Genomic DNA, 24,003 nt, shown 5'->3' with positions numbered 1-24,003 from the left:
GAGAACGTAAGGCAATGACGCAAGCAGTAGCAAATCCAACCTGTTGATTTTCTTACGCTTACGTTTTACGTCCTTACGGAATTTTATGTGTGAAGGCCTTTAGCAGCCGAAGATGGAGTAAAACCAAATGCTCAAAGTACCAGAACGAGAACCGAATAAAACAGGCTAATACACGAGGAAGAAGAAGACGTTTAACTTTATGCATATACGCTAATAACTCATAAATTTAATTAACATTTCTATTGTAAATTTTAAAATCAATAGTAGAGGGAAGTACCCTATTACGGGATAGATTTTTAATATGAGATAGTAGGTTTTCACCCGAATTCAGTCACAAATCTTTTTTCGCAACGATTACACAATGATCTAACAACGAATTTTCCACTAAAGAGATTTCACTCCAAGGGAATAAATTCACGATAGAACTGACAGATGACGCCTATTAATTTAGCAGAAACTCTGCTATCTTACATTAGGAGCCTATCTCATAATAGGGGGCTTTCCTCTATACAATTTTTATTACGTTTTCCAACTTCAAGCTTTGTGTATGCACTCCAGAATATGGCCATGTGTTGTAATCACAATGCGGGTTCTGTTATCGCTTGAATAGAGGTCGACTTGTTTGAAGAGAAGCAAAATATATAAAGTGCAAGTACTATTGACCCGGTTCTTTGTTTCTTGAAAAGCGAAGGAAGCAATAACCTCCGCTGCACGTTATGGCTGCTTCGTAAAGTGGCAAAGAGCTACGTGCCCGATTAATGTGATTAACCCTTGGAAGAATACATTTTTCTTTCCAGCCAATTTTTCTGAAACTTAATACTTAAGGTTCTTTGGGTCGCCGATTTTGGTGTCAAAATTACAAAATTCAAATGCAGATTTTTAGATGCCACGTTGGATCCGCCATTATGAATTTTGTAATTTTGACCTCATATGTGAAATCAGTAACCTAAAAAAACTTCCGAATACCGAGTGCCAGATAAATCGATTGCATTTTTTTTGCCATCTCGACTCTTCATGTGGGATCCGCCATCTTGGATTTTCAAAGTTTTACTTCGGATTAAAAATCAGTGATCCCAAAAGCCCCCAGATACCTAGTTTCGGAGTGTCGTTTGTAGGAATGACTCTTTTTACTATAGGACATATCTCTCCTACAGAAAACAAAATTGTTTAATTAAAACTTTAACTTCGAGCTGCTATATTGAGTCAATCGTCGTTAATTTTAGAATTTTTACTTCAGATTCGGAATTGGCAAACCAAAAACCTTGTAGGTATGAAGTAGTCAAAACCTAGGAGCGATAGAAGTGTTGGTTTTTTCTCTAACTTCAGGAGGTGTAACGTTTATATTACATCGTGCTTCAACGCGTCAAGTGTCTTCGTGACACTTGCAATTATACGGTCACGCCTCTAATATAGAGACTGTTTCACAAGGTTGAAAAGTGGAAAATCAAATACGACGAATCATGCCTGGCAAAGCCGTCCGATACGGGCAATCTAGGCCAGTAGGTTTCTAATATGTGCCGCACTATCATTTTAAGATCATTATCGTCGATAGATTTTGTGCACTGGCGACTTTCTAAAACTATGCGCGAGAGAAAGATATAAAAAGATGCAGAAGTTACGCCCCATGAGGATTCAAACCCGTTGTAACACTATATTAAAAGTTGAATGAATAAATTTTAGTCGAATGTATTTTAGACCTCGAACGGCGTTACTGCGCAATTCGTTCGCATAATTTCGAGATGGCTGCTCTTCTGTGACAACTGAAAAGATAAAATAAATAACGTCTGTAATGACGCCTACTAATTGCACCATTGTTTGCCGTCGATTGATCACGCGCGTAGAATCGCCGACCGTACACGAGTGAACCTTCAAATCGGGCGTAGACTCGCGCGGAGAGAAGGAGAGGCGAAATTGAGTTTGTCAATTTCGAGTCTGGAGGAGACCGCACGGCGAATTGCGCAAACCGTGGATTGCAAAAATCTCCCTGTGACACACGGCAGTTTACAGCGCTTAAATTACTCCGATTGCTCAGATTACGTGTGTTACGCATGTATGCATGTGCGGATGTATCCGTGTGTTGTATATACAAGAGAGAGAGAGAGAGAGAGAGAGAGAGAGAGAGAGAGAGAGAGAGAGAGAGAGAGAGAGAGAGAGAGAGAGAGAGAGAGAGAGAGAGAGAGAGAGAGAGACACGAGGTCTCAAAATCTCATACCCGGCTAGTTGCCTTCGCGAGACCATGTTAAACTTTCTTCATTTTATTTTGCAACCCTGCGGATACAACAGCGCTTTGCGTCTCATCGGGACGCAGTACCCTAATTTCGTAAAGTAAATGTATTATACGCCGTAACTGTCAGCCACGACGAACAGTCCTACCTGACATAGCGAATTCGTACGCCTCCGGTAGTTTCAACACAAGATTTACACAAGACTACACAAGATAATGTTGAGAAATCCGCAAAACACGAAATTACCCGTCGCGACATTCTCTGTAGGCGGCTCTGAAGGTTGCGATTATTATTTCGAGGTACGAACGAGAAGTTCCGCGGATATTTTCTCCTCAAGTCGAAGAAAATATCGATCTTTTGTTAACGCTTTCGAAGCCGGAGATTCTAGCGCGCGACCTGAAACCGGGAACCGCGTGCGATTTACAAGAAACTACAACGGCTGCTGGTTACCGCAAGCTCCTGGCGTTAAAATGGGAATAGAAATTTTAAAAATTGCTTCATAGTATCATGCTTGTAAATGTGAATTATAAGGTCGTCCGCCTTCCTATAAATATGAAACGACGTAAAATTGCGCCGGTGGCTGCGAACGTGTTAATATACTGATTTTGCGATGGGAAAATGAAAAGCATCTTGAAAAGGATTCGTGCCGAATTTCTTGAAATCTTGAAATATGCTTGGTCCAAGTTCGTGGACACAGGCCGATAGAGAGAGCAGTAAAAAGTAAGGAGTGGAAGCATCGATAGTAGGATACAAAGTTATTGTTTCAAAAAGCAGATTTTCTTATTATACTTTTTGTGCACGTCGAAATGTATTCAGACACGCGAGCGATGTAGGTCGTATTATTGTTCGAAACGCATCTTGCTCTCTAGATCGACAAACAGCACGCTCGACGGCACGCCTTCACACTTCCTTCAAGGCGTTACGAGGCGCGCGAATCCGAGGAGTCGAAATCAGAGCTCGTGTTTCCCGCGTGTGCCGCGATATCTCTTTAAGCCGATATCAATTTATCTGCGATACATCGTGATTCGCAAGATTCATCCGAATTAGTTCAAGTATCCTGCACGTCCACGCGAGTACTCGATCGAAAACCTCATTTCATGCCCAAGACACGCGATTGTATTCTCCTTGCGCACATTTTTGCAATGAAAAGACAGGTAGATCCAACGGTAGATGACAAATATCACCTTGCTGCTAATGGCAAACCGTCACTGGTAATTTTCGAAACGACACCCTAAGAGATAAGATTATCAACGTACAAGCGTTCCTGCATCCACGAATGCCTCACGAATAACCCGCGATAAGAGTTATCTAACACAATGAAGTGTCGTTCGGTATTTTTATCTGGACTATGACAATAATTATCGTTCTGTAATACACATCTACTTGGTCCCGAGAAAACAATTAGTCTTCTGATAATGTTACGCCGTTATTCCCGTCTCCCTGCCGGAAATAATTCTATTATACAAAATTCTACCAAAACAATTAAATATAACTGCAAGAATCTAAGAAATTCTACGTAAATTTAAACAGTGTTATAAAAAAATCAACATGAAAATGCCAGAATTGAAACACTTTTGTTAATTTTTGTAATATTCTACAAGCGAGCAGATGTTTTAATTCTTTAAGATTTTGTCGTTTCTCAAATTTTTTAAACTAGTAAAATTTCCAACTAATTTTCACAAAACACTTATACACTTTCATGAAATACTACTTGCAACAATTTCTTGATATGAGAACATTGTCATTTGTGGTACTATTTCGTAGATATTTTTACAAAAAAATTAAACGAAGATATAAAAATTTCTACAAATTTCTATTTCAAGTCAATCTTTTGTATTTATTTGTAGAAATTTGTTCCGCTAGGGCTATGACGAATCATGAAAGTGTGCGATCATCGAAATGCCCGCCGCGGTTATAACGTCTATCACTGAAGAAGGGAAAAATGTAGAATACGGCGCATCATCGTCCGGTGCTTAATTGCCGCCCATCCTCGACAAGAAGATGAGCATTGTTACCGAGGTGCCTCCGCAAGACGGCATTACTGGAATAACGCAATAATGCTACGTCCTGAATTACGTGGCCGGCTCTATAAGACTACAAAAGACGTCGCCAAGGCCGCCTGGGTTGGATTTCCGATATCGGGTGCGTTGTAAAAAAATATTTTGCCTCCCGATAAGGCGTGATCGATCGGTATCGGTATCTTCGCAATCTGCTCTACGTAACACGTTCAGCTCCGATTGTCAATAGTCAAATTGTTTAAAGCTCTGAAACATCCAAAGTGGAACGATGATCCGCGGGTAATGCCGGAGTAAAGTGAAAGTCTTATCGCGCTACGAATGAAACAAGAGATTCACTTCGCGCTCGCAAGAGCCTTGATAAGACGGAACAAAGACTCTCCAATGATGTTTACCGCTCGATATTATTGTTGTACGTTTATCTGTCGACTACATGTCGATTCAAGCGCGTATCTTGTTTAACGATAGAGAAAAACGTGTTTCCCGTCTCTTGAAAAGAAAATCATCTATTCCCGAAAAAAAAAACTCCCTCCAAGATATCCTCAACGTGTTCGACGCACGTTGAATCGAGGTACATACATTTGCGGGCTCGAGAATTACGTGCCGATGTATCTCGAAAACCTCCGAGATACCACATCGCGTGCCGTAATCTGTCATCTTGCAAAGCTGCGGCTGCTAATCCTATTCGTAGAACGCAAGTATCGAATCACTCCTCTTGAGGCCTTGGACCAAGCTCTTGCATCGTGGACACGGGCCTTTATTACGGGACTCTTGATTGAATATTCGGAAAAGCACTCACATAGCTTCTTTTACTTTCAAGTCAGCAGTTCGTGCTGACGCGAGTGATGAATAAAGAGGTGAAGGCAATTGTCCTTCGCGATTGTCCATTGACCTGCTTCTACGATATTATAACGAAATTCCAACAATAACAACAAGCGGCAATCAGCGATCGATTCTAATACCCGATCAAAGATAGATTCGTCGAGGAAGTGCTTTCGCGTGAGCTATAAGAAGAGCAAGAAGCGTGGGGACGAGTGTGTTCTCAGCCTATAAATAATCGGAATATACGACGTCATTTATGACGTGTATACCCGTATCATAAATTATGCAGCGAGATGTCGCGAGTGCATTCTGATTCCGCGATGCAAAGGGCATTGCGGAAAAGCTGATCTCGCGTATGTGTACGGCAGCGTCTTCCCGGCGCTATTATTAAATATCGATCTGGTGCACTGGCACACAACAGGTGGTGTCGCTCACCTTACATCCGCAAATCGGCAAGCGCGGCGTCGGATAATTTCGCAAATTAATTAACAGAAAATTAAATTTAATGCAAATCCAAGAGGAGAAGGGCCAGCTGTGCGAGCATCAAAAAGGTGCGAATATTATTTTAGCCTTTATTCTCTCTAATGATTAAGTAATCGTTTCGACTGTAATAAGCCTTCCTCGGTGCAGTTTCAGTGATAATTAAGATTTCATCGTACACCAAAGTGAAAATAAAAATAAATAGTAGGTAAATAAAAAAATATATAAATTAAATTACAAGGGCTATATTAAATACATAAATATCACGTATGTTAATTATATTTATGTTCATTATTAAATAACTTGTTAGTTTTATTTTTACTTTTATGTGCGTTACGATATACTCTCACTTATTACATGATTCAAATTGTGCCGAGTAAAGGCTCATTAAAGCCGAAACATTTACTTAATTATTCGCGCGAGTCAGTTATTACAGAACTAGAGAATAACATTCGTAACTCTTTAGCGCTCGTACAGTTGGCCCCCCCAGGTCGAAACGCGTCCCAGCCGTCAGCTTTCGAAAATAATTAAGTTTCGGTACTTTATTTGTTGCATTAAATTACTACGTTCAACGTTCTGAATACTTTGAACATCTTACTGGTGAGAACTGCCAAGTTAACGCTTATTTAGCACAAAGTAATTTCAATATAAAATTCAATACGAAAAATAAAATTAGAAAATTTTTAATTATTTTCGAAAACCGACGATTGGGACGCTGTTTCGACCCAGTTGACGTCGATTCAACGTTCTCCGTTCGGCCCTCTTCCCCTTTTAGTTTTCTCAAATATTTTTGTTTAACGAGAGTCATTCACGAGAAATCGCTCGCCTTTATGCACCGCTTTATCTCTCGCACGCTGTATCATCGCGACGATAAGAGCGCTCGGGGAATGCACTCGCGGGGACACGCGGTTGCGCCGTGCCGCATTTCTTCGGGCGTGCATTTCTTTGGCGCGTTTGGCACGCGAACGGTGCACTTTCACTGTACGGTCAATGTCATCGGAAACCAGTTTTGCAACCGTTCATGGCGCACCACCCGACGCCAGCTGGTTCCTGCATGCGAGAAAGGTTACAGGAAAGAAATCCCGAACTCGTTTCGGAAGTACTTTCTCTCTGAGCGCGCGAACGATCCGTGAAGCGTTCACGGTTCCGATTTCCTCAAAAACTGGAAATTATCTGTTATCGTATTAAAAAATATGCAACACGAGATAAATTACAAAGAAGCGCGTTATATCAGATAATGGATCGATGTCAAGAAAATGATTAATAGCGTCGTTCGCGGAATAAGTTAAATGATATTTCTCATTGCGGAGAGCGCGTTTTTCCTCGTAAAAGTACCTTAAGCGTCGACAATATACAATATTTGAACTGCAGAAAAAAAGAAATAATATTGCATAATATGCAATATTATTTCTTTTTTTTCTGCAGTTCAAAAACTTAACTTATGCAAAAATAACTAATTTACCTATTGAAATGGATTAGCATGTGGAAAGAAAGTTTCGTTTCAAGACAAATGGGCGAACCGAGACTGAAATCAATTCGAAGCTTAAAAAAGAACCGGTAAAAAAGCTAGTAGACTGGTGATATTATTGATTATAGTCGCGTCATTTTCATATATAATACATAATATGTCATAATAAAAGTGTCATCTTGCACAGGAAGACTGATTGTCGCTCGCTATGAACAACATCCGAGCTGCTAGAGATAAAGCTGTAATCAGTGTTTATAATGACCTGATAATAAATCATTTGTGCTCGAACATTCGTCGATGCGCTAAAATTCCCGCTATAAATATACGCTATAAATATACGCTAAAAAGATATTGGTATTTAATTGCCCTTCGTTTTATACATAAAGCCGACTGGTTTTATCTTTATGCGAACTTTAATCGTGTGGAAGAACGTTGCGATTTCATAAAGCCAATTTCAAATTTAACACAAACTACGAAGTGAAAATTTCAACTGCCAATATCTTTCTGAGTATGACAATGTTCTGCTATGTGGTCCGCAACTTATCCTGGTATTATTTTCTGCGTGAAAGCCAATCATAAGAATTACACGCGCAAAAACTATTTTTTTTTTAAGCAGTTCGTTGTATCATACGCTCGCGTGCGCGGTTCAGTGCGACACGCAAGTTTCAGCGCGTCACCTTAAAATGTAAGATCATCGCAACTTTTATTGTACAAATTATCACGCGGAAGCCGATAACGTATGCTAATGTGTGGTATTCGTAGTTAACGCGAGTGTCTCCCAGACATCCAATCGTATCTTAGTACAAGAAGCTATCCGATTTCCATAAGTTACGGATGTTTATTAAGCAATTATGATAATTATACGGCGGAGATCGAGCGTACGATATAGAAGAAAGACTTCGTCATGCTGAATCCGACTAATGTAACACCTGGAATGCGGTTCAAGGGCGCGGTACGTTCACATGCGATTTGCGAAACGATCTTTCTACAGTCTCACGAGACTTTCTTGTATGACGATACGTCGTAATCGGCGTAATAATGTGCTATCATGTCCGGCCGATGCCCAATCGGTCGGATATTAATGTTACGTTACCGTTCTAGCCGTCGGCTGTTCTTTCCGTCTCTGGCCGAGTTAATATCGCGGACTTTTCAACCCAGGTCCCGCCGATATATCGGCTTGCCCAATCAAATCTTGTCCAATTACTGCAAACCCCAAGTTATGCCGACCACGCGTGTCAGATTACGAAAGTCCCAGATCGAGGTATTCAGATAAGGAACAGTACGTTAAACTACCGTACTCACGGAATATACAACGGTTAATTAAGTTGTTTTTTTTTCCCTACAACTCGACGATATTTACCGAGTGAAAAGTCGATTCCGATGTTTCCACACGTACACGCATGTAGAATGCTACTAGGTGCCGCAGGTAAATTAGTGTGTTTTACGATTAATTATTACCGACAAAGGATCGATAGAGTGAAGAGTCATCTCGGTTCTACGAATGTTTGTAAAAAAAAAGAGGAAAAACTGAATAAACACTGATTAGCGCCGTAAAAACGTTGCACGTGTAGTCTATTAAAAAATGACGTAATTATTTGCAAACACGGAGCTTAAATTCCAAAGTTCACCGGATCTCTGTCGAAAGTATTGTAGATATGATAACGCCATGGGACGCCCCTTTGCTCTTGCGCGCTAGATCGCGGAAACGCGTTTGGAAATGTTACGGCAACGTAAGCGAAAGAAGATATCGATGCAATTTTTTCCTCCTTTTTCGACACCCGATTCTTTCGCAACGTAATCGCCACATCGATCCACTCGCCTCGATCGGAAAGTGAAAATTCGTCTCGCTTAAGGTAGTTAGGTCAAAAAATGACGCTACAGATTTTCTTTAAACTTGCAGCAAAACTAATTTAGATATTAATACGTGTGTGGGTTTGATTTACCGTGTAGCATAGTTGCCGAAATATAATCACTTAAAATCAACTGTTTTTAACATTTCGCTTATCGCCATTGGCTGCTGAGGTAGAAAACCTGACACTTGGACATGTATTTGTCAGTAGCAAAAAATCTATAATAAGGATTAAAACAAAAATCGAGCCAAAGTAATTGGATATTTAAAGAAGTGCATACTCTTTATTTTTTTTTTTGGTTAAGTGTTCTTTGCGTTTTCGCTTCTGCTCTAACATTTTATTATTTTATAAAACGCCCTCTATTTCGTAACTGACTTCCCGTTATAATAATTAAAATATCTCTTCACAATTTATCGCATTCACGATGAAATGCGATGTTGCCACGATCAACGCTCTGCTAACGCCACGCAATTCAGAATACTATTTCATTTTCTGTAACTCTTTTTTATTTTATTAGTTTTCGATATTCTAAGAGAAGCGACAGCGTGTAAAAATCTGCTGTTGAATTTAATATAAAAGAATTCATCGTCTATTGAACTTTATTGATCAAGTCTCATTTTAACTAGCGTAGTTGGGAAAGAAACTACCTTAAGGGGATGCTGGAGTGATTCTGCACTCTTGCACTTTTCTAACCTAAAAACTGTCAGTTCACGGAAACATTTGTGTAATATACAAATTAAATGGCTTAACGTGTACAGATCGAAAGCAGCTTGCTATTCCGGCCAAATGAAAGAACAATATGGCATCACTGAAACTAAGTTTGTAAGTCTAATAAAAAATAATAGTGAGCAACACACATACTACATCTACTGTATGTATGTGTTGCTCACTATTATTTTTTATTAGACTTACAAACTTAGTTTCAGTGATGTCATATTGTTCTTTAATTTAGCCGGAATAGCAAGCTGCTTTCGATCATCTGTACACGTGCCATTTAATTTGTGTATTACACAAATCTTTCCACGAAACAGACAGTTTTAAGTGCAAAAGGTGCGAAAGTGTAGAATCACTCCAGCATCCCCTTAAGAGCGAACGCACGCAATTCAGAATACTATTTCATTTTCTGTAACTCTTTTTTATTTTATTAGTTTTCGATATTCTAAGAGAAGCGACAGCGTGTAAAAACCTGATCTTGAATTTAATATAAAAGAATTCGTCGTCTATTGAACTTTATTGATCAAGTCATTTTAACTAGCATAATTGGGAAAGAACTATCTTAAAAGCGAACGGGTTGAAGGACGTTCGCGCTTAATCGGGCGCGGATCGAGATATCGATGATAAGTAAAAATAAAAGTGTACTCACTATTTTTACGGCCTTCTCGGACTTTGTACGTGAGGTCGGTGAACGCCAGGTCGACCGGCGGCCTCTTCGGCAGATGCGTAATCGTTTTCGGCTGCGCCGGCACGATCTGCAGCCGCACCGCCGCGTTCTTCCTAGGTTGCAACAGAATCCCATTGGAATCGTCCGCCGTCGAGCAATTTCCCTCATGCTTCATCTTTCAAGCGAGATTGTTCCCTGCCCACTTTCGTCCCTTTCACCCGAACGCCGATTGTCTCTCTCCGCGTATTCGCAACGTTTAGAGATCGATGAATCACCCCTCGCGCAGGCAACACACGCGAGACAATTCCGTAACCGGCGATTTATTTTTCACAACCTGCAATATGCGCCCACGTGATGCAATGCACTTCGTAAAACACGACACGTCAGGGATAGCATTTTATTTTCGGGGGAAAGGGAAAATTGTACCCGTACGCTACGGATTGTGCTTTCGAGCTATGTTCGATGGCGCACCTAGCCGTTCACGACTTGTGGAACCAGCCACGTAAAACTATTTATTGTAGAATCTACTTGAGGGGATGCTGCAGTGATTCTACACCTTTTGCCCATAAAGCTGTCAATTCATGAAAACACTTGAGTGATATACAAATTATGTGGCTTTTGTGTACAAACCGACAGCGTTCCACTAACCAAACTGAATCAGAGATTCAGAGACTCAGAGAGTATCATTGAAATGAAGTTTAAAAGCCTAACAAAAACTCTATTCACTCTAATAAGAACCTGTGACTTATTCGAGTGAATAGATATTTTGTTAGGCTTCTAAACTTAATTTCAATGACGCCATGCTGTTCTCTGATTTAGTTCTGTTAGTGGAACACTGTCGGTACACAAAAACCACATAATTTGCATATTACGCAAATGTTTTCGTGAATTGACAGTTCTAGATGCAGAAAGTGCAAAAGGTGGAGAATCACTCCAGCATCCCCTTAAGTTTGCAAATTTGTCTTCTGCAAGAAATTGCGCTTCTTTTAACCGAACTGAAGATGTCAAGGCTTTAAATCCCGCGATTGTGATTTAATATCGTTCAGATTGCGAAAGGTGTTAATGGTAAAAGGAAATCGTTACAACACAGAGTCGAAAATTGCGAAACTGTTACATTTGTATACGATGCGAGTGCTGTCCCGTGAATTTTTCAAATACGATCGTAACATTGGTACCGACTGCGACTGTCGCACCACGGTCGAGACACAAAATTAATTGTGGTTACTAACACGCAATTTAATTCACTAAATTACCGAACATTTATGCCACCGTTGCTCGAATTACTAGGGTGTTTTTTTTTCGAAAAGAAAACTTAACTATAATTTTACGACACTAGCGTATATAAAACATCGAATGCACACAGAAAGATTATTTGCCTTATATAAAAATCTATATAAAAAAAGGATACGGGGACTAAACGAGGTGACAAGTTGCTTTGTAAATTTGAGGACGGCGATTTTTAATCGATCGACGTCATCGTGTTTCGCGAAGGTGAGAACAATTTAGCCGCGTGCTTTACACAATACTCGAAATGTTTGTACAACTACTTTGTTGCTCGAATATTCACTCTACATTGGGAGGTGAGACGTGTTGTTTTAAAAATAATATTTCTTGATTCAGGCCAAATTAATTTTTTAAAACTTCACTAAATGTATCGATAAGCGACTTATGTCGAACCTAAACACAGCCGAGCTAGAGAAATACTGCCAATTAATCATATTTAGTCGTGTCAACAATATTATTTCTCTAGAAGAGTGTACACTCGAGTATCATGCTCCGATAACACCGTGGCAAGAAAGACCGTCGGGTTCTCGCGGAAAGCACACACACACACACACATCGTCCTTTATGGAAACGTTGAAGCCTAATCTACAATGTGCTCTTTGCATCTAGAAACATTCTATTTTACATAAACAAATCAAAACGCTTAAAAACTTTGCCGACAAAGTACGATGTAACTGTATAATGTACAATTTATCAACTTGCACAAATTTTTTAAACGTATTTATTGGCTACAAATTAAAATGTTTCCAGACGCAAAGAGCACATTGTAGATTAGGCTTTAGAAAATCATTCTCTCTTTCTCACTCTGTTCTCACGAAGGTGTGCTACTCCGGCAAATCTGACAGCGAGAAGCACCGGAAATAACAGCCTCCTTCCGAAGAAAAGAGAGAATAATCTCCGTGCACTCTGATTCTCTTACATCGCCCGACTTTGATGTTTTCTTTTTTTCGTTTTCCCCGTTGCTAGAGAACTCTCTCAGCTGACACCGAAGCTAGCCCTGAGACGTAACGAGGCGCATCTCCGGAGTCGGCCCGAAGCGACCTCGCGAGTACAACGTGTGGACGGTAGACGCGACGGCACTCGACCCGTACGGCTGCACGTATCACGGCGCACTCCCGAGTGTGTGCGACGTGCCGCGGCTTTTAGAGATCCCACCGGATGAGCCCCGATAACAAAGCCCGCGGCAGGATGGTTCCGGTGGGGAAACAGTGAGAGGAGCGGCGCCACGTTGCCTTCGCACCTTGCCTCTCGCGATGCACTTGCTGCCGCGACGACTGCAGGCCAACTGAGCTAAAAAGCAAGGCGCGTCGGAACTGCAAGTCCGTCGCCGTTGACCGCCACGTGACGTCCCTTTTGTCTCGCTCCCCTGGCCTTCCTTCCCTTTTTTCATTCCGTGCAAACAAGGAAGAAGGCACTCACAGTCGCACATGGGAGTAACGCTATCGACAGATCAAAGTCTGCGCGGAAGGCGATGACTAACGTAATATTAGTAACATCCGCACCGAGGTAGGTCGGCCATCCTCTTCCATCTTTCCTTAATTATTTACCACGATGGAAAATTAAAAAGCTGTATATACAGACAGCTGTGACTTCCGTTGGAAATCAAGTGAATTCTCACTACTCTCACTATGGGTTTTGAGAAATCAGATAGGAGACTACGAAAACTACCGTTCCGGGATCCGGGGGAAATATAACGTTGTGGAAATATTTGACTTTTGAAGCATCGATATCCTGATTTTATACTCGCAAGATGAAAGCTCAAGAAAAGAAATCTTGAAAAATATTGAACATTGCACTTTATACAAATCACTTTTGTTAAAAAGAACATTGTTTATCTCCGTAAAACATAGTGAATTTAAAATAAAATATAACAATTATTGCAATCACTTGCCGATCATATTTAGAACTGGATTACAATGCATTGCATACCTAATGAGTACAGAGTACATGGATGTTGAACAAGTAAAACAAAAAGTCTTTAAGTCCTGACTAATAAGTTCTATAGTGAGTGATCTAATGTTCTCGGTGTCACCGAGAAAGAAAGAGAGAGAGAGAGAGAGAGAGAGAGAGAGAGAGAGAGAGAGAGAGAGAGAGAGAGAGAGAAATGTTGTTGGGTCTCTCTCTCTTTCTCGGCGACACCGAGAACAATAGGCCACTCACTCCAGTATATTTACAGCTCACTGGCCCAAACATACAATTATGATTATCGAAGATAATCTAAATTCAAATTATCGCGAACCATATCAAACTGTATCTCTAAATTTCCCAATTATAATTTGATCGACTTTCTGTCGTGATCAAAATGTGACGTTTGACACACCCAGAAAAAAGATTTGTTTAAGGTTAATAAATGAGATACGTTGAAATCATGTTTCTTGAAATCTATTAAATTTTTATTTACTTCTACCGAAACATTTGCTAGATTTGAAAGAAATAGATACAAATTCTCTTAGAAATTCCAGTCTCAATTCAAATAAAATCCTGGTCGAGGTAAAGAAATCATTCCTTTGAAATTAAAAGTCTAGTAAGGTCAAACTTCAAGGAAAATTTACATGATTTAAAAGAAACTTTGTTCCGAGTGTAGTCGTTGTGCTGTCATTTTGGCTTTAGTATGACTTCTTGGGATATTGTCATCGCGAGTACCTACTCACGTCAACAGCTTCAGAGACAAAGATACGTTTACGTGACGGAATGCAGAAGAAGAGACAAAGAGAGTGGGAAAAGATTCCTGACTTTAAGTCTACTCAAATAGAACTATGGAGAATACGCTAAATTAGAGAACACAAGACGAAGATATACCGACATACCGATGAATTAATTTGTACGAGACCATTACGGACTAAACGTGCGCGCCGTAATTACTAATGAAAAATACATTCTTTTCTTAGAATATCGACGAAACACACCGTCCGAACTTGAGGCTTTCAGTACGACGACTAATGAGCTGAACCATCAAAGTTAAGGCATCGTAATATCAACGATAATAGAGTTGTCCGAGGAAGCAACTACTCGTAACTATACGTTGTAATTGCGACGAGACGACACCACAGACTTCTATGTGTACACTAGACCGCTAACCAAAATACATTACTCTGAAAAGCATGTACAGAACTTCGCGCATGCGCGCCGCATTGGGAGGCACCAATGTATGTATGTGTATATGTGTGTGCCGGCGTATGTACACACCATTATAGCGTCCTTGTACGCACTGGTCCACGTGGCAATATTCTCCGATAGGAAAATATTTAGCAAATTGTGTGACAAAATCTGGCTGAAACTTAGGTCGCTGGAATTATGCGTACATATTTCGAACAACATATGCAGAAATGAAGGCCTTTCATTAAATATTGATAATTATTTGCGCAATATATTTCTAAATAGTATGTGAGAAAAACAGTTGCGTGTTGGCGAATCACCTTGGCAGAATATTTGCACAGTTAAATTGCTGTTGTGTTACGACGAGCTGCCGCTACGAGGCGTCTCATACTCGTAAGTGAAATTCAGGAGACGAGATAAAAGAAGGCCCAGCTGTAAATATGTCCCACGCTAAATCTTTCTTAAACACTTATTATACGTAATTGTGTTGCTGGGAAATTTTGCTTCTAAAAGTGGAAATAATTATGCATGATTTATCCCCTCAATTTAGACTATCAATTTTCGGGCAAATATCGTTTCAAAAATTTATTCCTACAAAACCGCTGCGTTTTGGCAAATCACTTTAATACAATCATTGTAAAATTTCCTCCTTTTGGACAATGCAATTATTACACAATATTTGAGACATTTCCCTATCGGGGGTGATCACGTGATCACGTCACATGACCATTTGTCCCCCATGTAATTGTACATAAAGTTTGGAGACAGCTTTTATGCATGATCTATAGGGGATTTAGCAGTCTAGTACATATAGGAGTCTGTGGAGACGACACTCTGGAAGAAAACTTCCAATAGCTGTGTATTGGTTTGTACCAATGGAATTGGTTTGTACGTCATACACTCATTTACGATGCAGAAGGGATGTAGAGCGGCCATTGTGTCGCCGTTAAAGGATTGATCGATTGACGCAAGAACGCAATGAATGATGGTTTAATAGAGGTCTAAAGGCCGCGGCACATTAACAATTATAATTATCACGATGAGCGATTTTCTAGTCGATACTGTTGAATTATTGTTACTGCAGTCGTTGAAACGACTTTGCCACTTTAGCGCGTAATGTTATGACCTTGAGAATCATAAAGAAAGCCCCTTCACGAAATCTCTCTGGCCACTTTTGTACGCCTCTTATTTCGTTAAAAATAAATACACACAACTTGCTGCTGTAGACTCGTTTGACGTTGGCCAATGAAACCCGGTGTACTCCGCACAAATATGTAATCACCGGAAAACTGAAAGTATCGAATACGTTTACATGAGGAAAATATGCAATCGAAAGTATGCAAATACTTCGAACATTTTAGCAACATAAATTCGAGTATCCTATTGTTTTTAAAAAATATTCTCAACGTTACGATTGCATAAAACAAATAAATAGATAAGTAAATCAGCAAAACGTATCCTCTAAAACGTAAGGATAGAACAAAATAATGATTTTTTAAATTTTCTTTTAAATCACTACAATTGTACGGTTCATATTGTACCCGCATTTGATCATCGTAAAAGTCATCAAACCGGAAGACAAAGCGCGAGGCCAAAGTCTGAGCAAAAATGCACATTTGCATATCATTTCAGAGGCAGGGCCTTGTCGAAAGATTGCGGTCGGTCAATTCGATGACGCGTGTCGAATTGTTGTGCGACTTTCTGCTCAACGTTATTGTATGCGCGCGTGTAATACAAAGTGGATTAAACACAAGATGCACTGTACTTCGCGGCACGGACCATTCTTCTTTTATTCTTGTTGAAGCTACTCGAAATGTTTACGAATTGTAGTGAAAAGCTCCTGACGAAATAATATAATATATCGCCAATCGCATTCAATTCCGTCGCGCTCTTCGTTACTCTCTCGTATTTATGTAACTAATAATAGCTCATCACGCAATAAGAATTATGAGATAATCTCTTCCTCGTCTTCTCAGAGTAGATATGAAGTGCAACCAACTTTTTATTTCGGTTCGCGCGAAGACAAGATTTGTTATTTCGAAAGGAAAAAACCGAGAAACCAGAGACAAGCTTTTAGTTTTGACTTTTAATTTCTGATAAATTTAAAGCGGAAATGCTGAGCACGTCTGTCTAGTCGCGAACGTGACACTTTTGCCGATGACTGTCTCTTTTTGTTGGAAACCTCAGAATAGAATTATACGCGGAGAAGCACGAAGGATTACAAAATCCGCGAAGGAAATTAAATAATTAAAATTAGGAACATAGACAAAGTGTAATTTTCTCTTTCGTTTCCTGAAAAGCAGCGGTATAAAACTGCAGATTGCATAACAGCTTCAGAAAGCAGAAGAGCAGAAAAGCAATTTTATCGTAAATATATAATTACTCTAATAAAGCTGATAAACGTTATTAATTTCGGCGTGATTTTATCGTAATTAAAGCATTGACTTGTGCTGAGGAATTTAGAGGAAAGTCCTCTGTTATGAGATAGGATTCTAACACGAGATAGCAGGTTTCCAACGTTCAAATTCAATCACGAATCATTTTTCCCAACGATTACAGGATCTACCAATCAATTTTCCACTAAACAGAGATTTCACTCCATGCAACGGCAATAAATTCATGGTAGAGCCAGCAGATGATGCCTATTAATTTAGCAGAAACTCTGCCATCTTACATTAGGAGCCTATCTCACAATAGAGGACTTTCTCTAGTTATCAGAATCCTTTTATTCTAATAAATATTGATTAAATAACAATTACCATTTATTAGAAAGTAAGAGAAATCTTTGTATATCTTCCGCGCTTTTGCAAGAGTAATTTCAAGTAAATCTTGAAGTAAAGTATTTTTATCAGACTCCGGAAAAAGCATTATCTTAGTGTGTATGCATGTGTCAATTAAAAACCTTTCAGATTATAGGTTTCTATTATATTATTGCGAGATGTAGTCAATGGAATTACATCGTAATCAGACGGTTAAGAAAAAGTGATCCTTGATCTCTATAAAATATTCTAAACAAAAAAGATAATGATATAAACTAGATCACGTTGCAGTAAGAATGATTAATAATTATGTACGATAAAGAGTTTATGAATTCTGAAAGGAATAACTAATTTGTTTGTATCAACTTCAGTCAACTGCTTCAGACGACTGCTAACACTATCGTTGTTTCTGATCTTTCGCAACTGATGTAGCAAATGTAGCGAAAGAATTTCGTATTTTTACAAGGGAACACATCGCAAAATCTCGACGACGCGATAAGCAAGGCGTCTCGGTGAAAAGAAAAGAAGTACGGTTAAAGTACGAGCGAGAGTTGTTAGAGGTCACATTTTCATGAAAGTAAATTTCCGCGTCGACGGACTATCGATAGAATCGTTTTGCGAGTGATTCACGTGCGAGCTGCCGCTGCCGAAGCGGACGTCACTTGCACAATAAGAAAGAGAAGCGCAAAGTCCGCTCGAACGAATCACCAATGAGCGTGATAACGATGTGACAGCCGCGCGGAAACATAGAAATTTTGCTAGCGCATTTGCTCGACCGTGGAATCGCCACCGCTCTTTGTTCCACGGCATCGCTGCAATGGCGGGTTAATTAGTAACGGTAATAGCGGTGCTCATTTACGGCGTATCCCTTAGGAAAATATACCTTAGAAAACCTTGAAATTTTAACAATCAAGCATTTTAGTGGACATTAACCGACCAGTGTTTTAATAGTCGACTAAAAAGCTTGATTAATGTTATTTATTACTGACAACCTAAAGAGATTTCTATGCTCAAAATTTTACTTTAGAAAAATAAGAAATATGAAAAGTAAATTTAGACACTTGGAACTTTTATTTAAGGTAAACTTAAAACTTACTTTGAGACTTTAAAAGAAAACTTTAAGAATTGTGAAAAGTATGTGATATAATTCATAATACTGCGTGCGGTTTTCTTCTTATGAGAAAGTGCTATGCCGCGCGACCCTCTAGTGGAAACTTCAACAGACTTGGCTATCTAAAAATTACTTCAAGTGTCCAAAATTACTCTAACATTTCTTAAGTAAACCTGTAACTTCTTTAAGAGTAAACTCTTAGCTTTGTGAAAGATTGCCTTTAAAAACTTGAATTTCATTTAAAGTAAATTTTCGCAAGAGATGTAACATGACGGAACGGATTTCACTTTATTTCGGCGAATAAGTAAGAGATAAATCGCTCGTGACGCGAGAAGATAATGACGAAACGTACAAGAGAGGGAAAAACGACCGTGATACATTTAATTCGCGATAATGTTCATTTTTCAAGCTGCTCTCGTAGAACACTTAAAGATCGTGCGTGTTAATATGGAAGACTGAACTGCACTTGACTGGTGGACTCTGATTGAATCAGACGAACACGTGGAAAACCTGGGACTCGTTGGTCGAGACAAAGTATCATAAGACGGACGCGAGATTCGCATGTTAAACGCGTTTCCACTGTCCAGACTCTAGGTCATTGCAATTATGACAATTAACTCTGATAAGTCACAGATTGTGCGGTGCACAAATAATCGTCGAAGAAAAAATGATTACGTTTCCCGATTAAATTATGGATACATCCGATGAAATTTATCCGATAAAATGCAGTTACCGATGAAACTTGATTGAAAATATTCTTCATCGGATATTTAATGAGATATATCCATTTGTTATTATGTAATTGGATTATCCGATTATATTTAATCGGACATTTTTCTCAGTGCAGTTAAAGCTTTTTACGTTGAAACTAAAGATATTTTCATAAGAAGAATATTCTTCTTTCTGTGTATATCTGTTTTATAAGCGTAATACAATATATAATTTTACCTCACGACAAATATTGACTTTATTTGTCTGTTTGTTAGCTTCTTTCAAGCGTGAAGATGAATTCCGAGCTCTTGCACAATGATTAGCGTAAAAAACCTAGATATCTCTTGGTATCCGTTCGAAGATCAATGCGCTACGAGTGATAATACGAAGGAATGAGGTATTGAGTAGGTGCAAAGTCCTCTACCATGTAGCATTAGCGACATTTTATCGTTCCTACACTGATTGTGAGAAATATTTCCATCGGATAAACCAATTAACTAGTGTCTTGGATGGTTAATTTTTCCGATTGCGTTTTTCGATTAAACTATGAATACGTCCGGTGAAATTTACTTATCCGATTTTTTATTTATCCGATGAGATGCAGTTACCGATTAAATTTGATTTTGATTGAAAAATCGAGCATATCTTTCATCGGATATACAATTTAATCAAATATATCCGATTATATATTTAATCGGACATTTTTCTCAGGGTAGTTGCCAATAATACACGCGCTCTTGTATTTCCAAGATTAAAATATACACTGCTAGCTAATTTTTTCTCACGGACGTGATTAGCATGGAAACTTTAATTTTGTACCGCAGTCTCGGCATATTCAAGCGCAAGATCTGGATAATATGTAGAAAATCGGCGAAGAAATTGTTCCAATTGGATCTTTATTAAAATTCGCCAAGACATTTTACACGTCGTGAAGATGTAATGTTCTTTCCTATCAACGTTCATCCGTGCAAATAATATTGTAATTTTTTTTATCGCCGGTTTTAAATTACCGTGATATAAGAATACGCAAAGTGGAATAAAATTACTCTGAAGCGGCAAAAAGGAATCTAGGCTCATTATCTGATAATTACGCTAGTCAACATTGATTTTGTCACAAAAGGTATGACAGATTATTTCGATAGGATTTTCCCCGTAGATTACGAAATCCAAATGTGTTCCATCACGTCACGTTTTGAGAAAAATGAGGTCAAATTGTTAAAAAACCCGGTTTTGGCACTTTTTGAGCCTCTGTCACAAAGAAACTGGACGTGATAGAAAACTCTATGTGGGCTCAAATTAAAGCTTGAACCTTAAACTTTAATGGTATGAAGCAAAAACCATGTGGCAATACTGTGAAGTTGGGTAGCAGAGATTTTTGACATGGGAATCGCAGCCTGACTTTATAAACCTGTCAAATATCTGTGCTACACAACTTCACAGTACTTTAATTGTATTTTTTTAAATATTTTTATTTAATTTAATATTTATTATATATTATATATTTTATATTTATTTTATGTAAATAATAAATAATATTTTATATTTAATAATAAAATTAAAATAACTTTAAAAAGTTTATGGTTCAAGCTTTAATTTGAGCCCACATAAAGTATTCTACCGCGTCCCGCGTGTTTTTTAACTATTTGACATTTCGGTTTTGTTATCTACGGAAAAAATCCTATCGAAATGATGTGTTATTCTTTTTGTAACATAAAAAAAGGTCGAAAAATATTGGCCAGGCAACAGGAACAGGGAATAGAATTTCTGACGCGTTGGATTGGTTGGAAGAAAATTTCCAAACCGTTAAAAATTCTATTCCCTATTCCTACTGCCTGTTCTACAATATGTCGTATGTCGCTGCCTGATGTCGGAACGTAGCGAATGGTTCAATGAGAAAATTTCTTTTTTTACGTTCCGACATCAGACAGCGACAAACGACGTATTGAACAGGTCATACAGAAAAGTTGCAATTCGATCGGTTATCGCATGGTTTTTAGCCAATCGACTCGTAACTTGCGTAAATGAATTCACGAGTGCATGAAACAATCCCTGGCAGCTTAAGAGAGGCTACAGATTGAAAGATCTAAGTAGATCGCCAGCGACGACAAAGTTCAAATTCCGAAGTACTTCGAGATTCACATCGTTTATCAGGCAGAACGATTTATCGGTGTGTAACGATACCGATTGTAGCGTGGAAAAATCGTTCTTTGTCCAAGGTTAGCAGTTATAAAAATGATGTGAAATGCATAAGTGCGGTTCGAATGCGTTCCATTTGAGATAGAACATATGTTTGATATGTTGACAACAATTTAAGATGGAAACTATTATCGAGAGGTACCTATATCAGGTCAATTAATTGGTTAATTAATGCGTGTTTTACTATCTTGAAGCCAGTTTAAATTAATAATTCCGTTATATATTTAATTCATACTTGAACTGTCATTTGAATCTCCGCTTCTTAATTTCGCAATCAGCTATCACGACTAAAAGAAAACGCCAGTTCCAAAGTATTTAAGCGACAAGGTCCACTGGATATTTTTTCAGGAATATCTGAGGCATTACTTAATCACACGATTAGAAGGTCGGACGTCATAAGTGCGAAAATACAGCTTGGTCAAAAGGAAGTGGCAAAACATTATCGAGTAGAACCGAGCGAGGGTATCACGAGACACGGTAGTGTCTCGCGCCAAGTATATTTTGATAACACTAAATTAATGCTGCCACGACGATAATAACAGTTTCAGCGTTGCCCTAATAACATTCTAAGCGAGTGCATTGCATTGTCTTCGTGGGTTGCAGAGTTTTGCGAATTTTCGTTTCGTAAAGGGGCGCTGTTGCCTGAATTCCCTTATTCCACGTGCATCCGTATTATCGTAACGCGGCAATTTAGGACGCGTCATCGCTGATATGAAGCTTGAGGGACATTCAGTTTTATTTCGTATTCACAATACACGTTTGCGGAATGTATTGCGACGAAATAGAGGTGTACGATCTTAGGAACTCACCCATTAATTCCATTGCTGAGCAGGCCGTTCTGCATGGTGTTCTTTCCGCCTTCCACCATGATCGAAGTTACGTTGCTTCACGCACGTTTCACGTATGATACACAGAGCTAAAACAGAAAAAAAAGATATTAATGTGAGGACACGTGGAACATCGATATGCACATCGACACACTCACTGGAAATAAGAATGCCTGCTGTAATTGCAATCGTGCAAAAAATTACTTATTCACCGCCACACACTCGCAAGAAGATGCAAACGTTGCATTGGAAAATAGATCTCGCAAGGATGTGTGATTCAAGATAATAAGAATAATCACATACGCGAGTAGAAGTCAAACAAATACGTCGCAAAGAATCAATGCATCGTTACGTAATAATTACTTTAATCAGTTTTAAATAACCGTGTTTTTTAGACTCCGGTAATCAGCGGTTATTTAAAAAAATTTACGATGAAACGTCTCGCAGGAAAAAAAGCACATAATTTTATACAGGTGGAATTTAAAGTGTTTATGAATATTAAAGTTTGAAAATAACACAAGTCTGATTTAATATTTCGGCTCATTAATTAAGATTAATTTGCATTGCAAATCTGACGCGAGTCCGCGTTTTATCAGCGCGTGTACGAATTAATAAATGCGTTGATTCCTCGCCACCCATGCCTTTCGATCGCTCGCCCGTTTTCTAATTATAGGAATTACTTCATCAAGGTTGATGTAACTGACAGACGAAGTTCACGTTCAACACCGGCAGACGGCCGCCTCACAATATCGCGCACGCGCATTGCACCGGCGACGTTCGCGGGCGATTGCGATCGCGTGTAAATTCAGTCTTCATTTACGGAGTTCACGGGTACGGTATTATGTACGGAGAAACGCGAAGCAGGACTCATTATCCTCAACACCGTGCGTCACGTAGCACGGATAATTGCACGCGTTTCATAATATTCTTCTTTCGCCTTTTCGTAGTAGCCGCGGTGTCTCGCTGACAATGAGATTCATCCACGTTGTTCTCACGGTATGTCGAATTCTCGAATTCATCGCGGAATTCCCGCCGACGCCGGACGCGAAGGATACCCGCAGCTTCTGCGCTGCTTCAGCGTGTTTACATTATTCATCAACGGATCGATATCGGCATTTGCGTTATCTTCGATTGAAATTTAAAAAAAAAATAAGAATTTTAATTACCCGTAACCGGTTCCGCACCGATTTTCTCTCTCGAAGGTGCGCAGTTTCACGATGCGTGCGAGATAAACTTCGGCGGAGGGACTTTTGTAAGTACCCCTGCGCGCCACTCGAATTCCTCCGCCTGAGTATGTCGGAGAAACGCGGAATTATTGAGAAAATTATTGACAAACCCGAACGGCCTCGAAAAACGAGCGACACCAGGCGCAACGTGCAACGCACGCGGTTTCATCGGGCATTACGGGGAATATTCCGGGTCGGCTGTTTCTCTTGGCGTCGTGCACGTGCAACGCAACCAGCGAGCCAGCGATAATCGCTGCATAGATACCGTTGCAGCTGGCACGGCATAATGGCCGAAACACGCCGGCGATGCACCTCGCGTAACTTTCACACGGTTGTTAGAGTGCATTGCTCTTAACTGACTGTTATCTGCACTGAGAAAAATCCCCATCAGATAAACCAATTAAATTGTGTTTCCGATGGTTAATTTTTCCGATTACGTTTGAATTATATGGATACATCCGATGAAATTTATCCGATGAAATGCACACTGAAAAACAAGTCTGGTAGATTCAACCAGTCGTCTGTTAGAAAATGGACGAATCAGAATTCCTT

General features: G+C 39.3%; 1 protein-coding gene across 4 annotated transcripts in view; it reads right to left on the bottom strand.

Annotated features, from left to right (window-relative positions):
• The window catches only part of LOC105567872 (ATP-binding cassette sub-family G member 4), a 43,347-nt gene that overhangs the window by 15,135 nt on the left and 4,209 nt on the right, over positions 1 to 24,003 (bottom strand). For 2 of the 4 annotated variants that reach the window (XM_012023108.1, XM_012023109.1), the window contains exons 2-3: positions 22,208 to 22,314; positions 10,224 to 10,354 (exon numbers count right to left, since the gene is read on the bottom strand). In XM_012023108.1, coding sequence (XP_011878498.1) covers positions 10,224 to 10,354; positions 22,208 to 22,266 — 190 coding nt within the window. In that variant the 5' untranslated portion in view covers positions 22,267 to 22,314. Of the gene's footprint in view, positions 1 to 10,223; positions 10,576 to 12,444; positions 12,986 to 22,207; positions 22,315 to 24,003 lie in introns of those variants that run through there. The other 2 variants (XM_012023107.1, XM_012023106.1) reach the window with 2 other exon arrangements.

The sequence above is a fragment of the Vollenhovia emeryi genome, unplaced genomic scaffold, assembly GCF_000949405.1.
Source record: "Vollenhovia emeryi isolate VEMERY1.0 unplaced genomic scaffold, V.emery_V1.0 DF939133.1, whole genome shotgun sequence".
Taxonomy (NCBI): Eukaryota; Metazoa; Arthropoda; class Insecta; order Hymenoptera; family Formicidae; genus Vollenhovia; species Vollenhovia emeryi.
The sequence above is the reverse complement of the archived record's forward strand: the minus strand, read 5'-3'. Positions and strand labels throughout refer to the sequence as shown.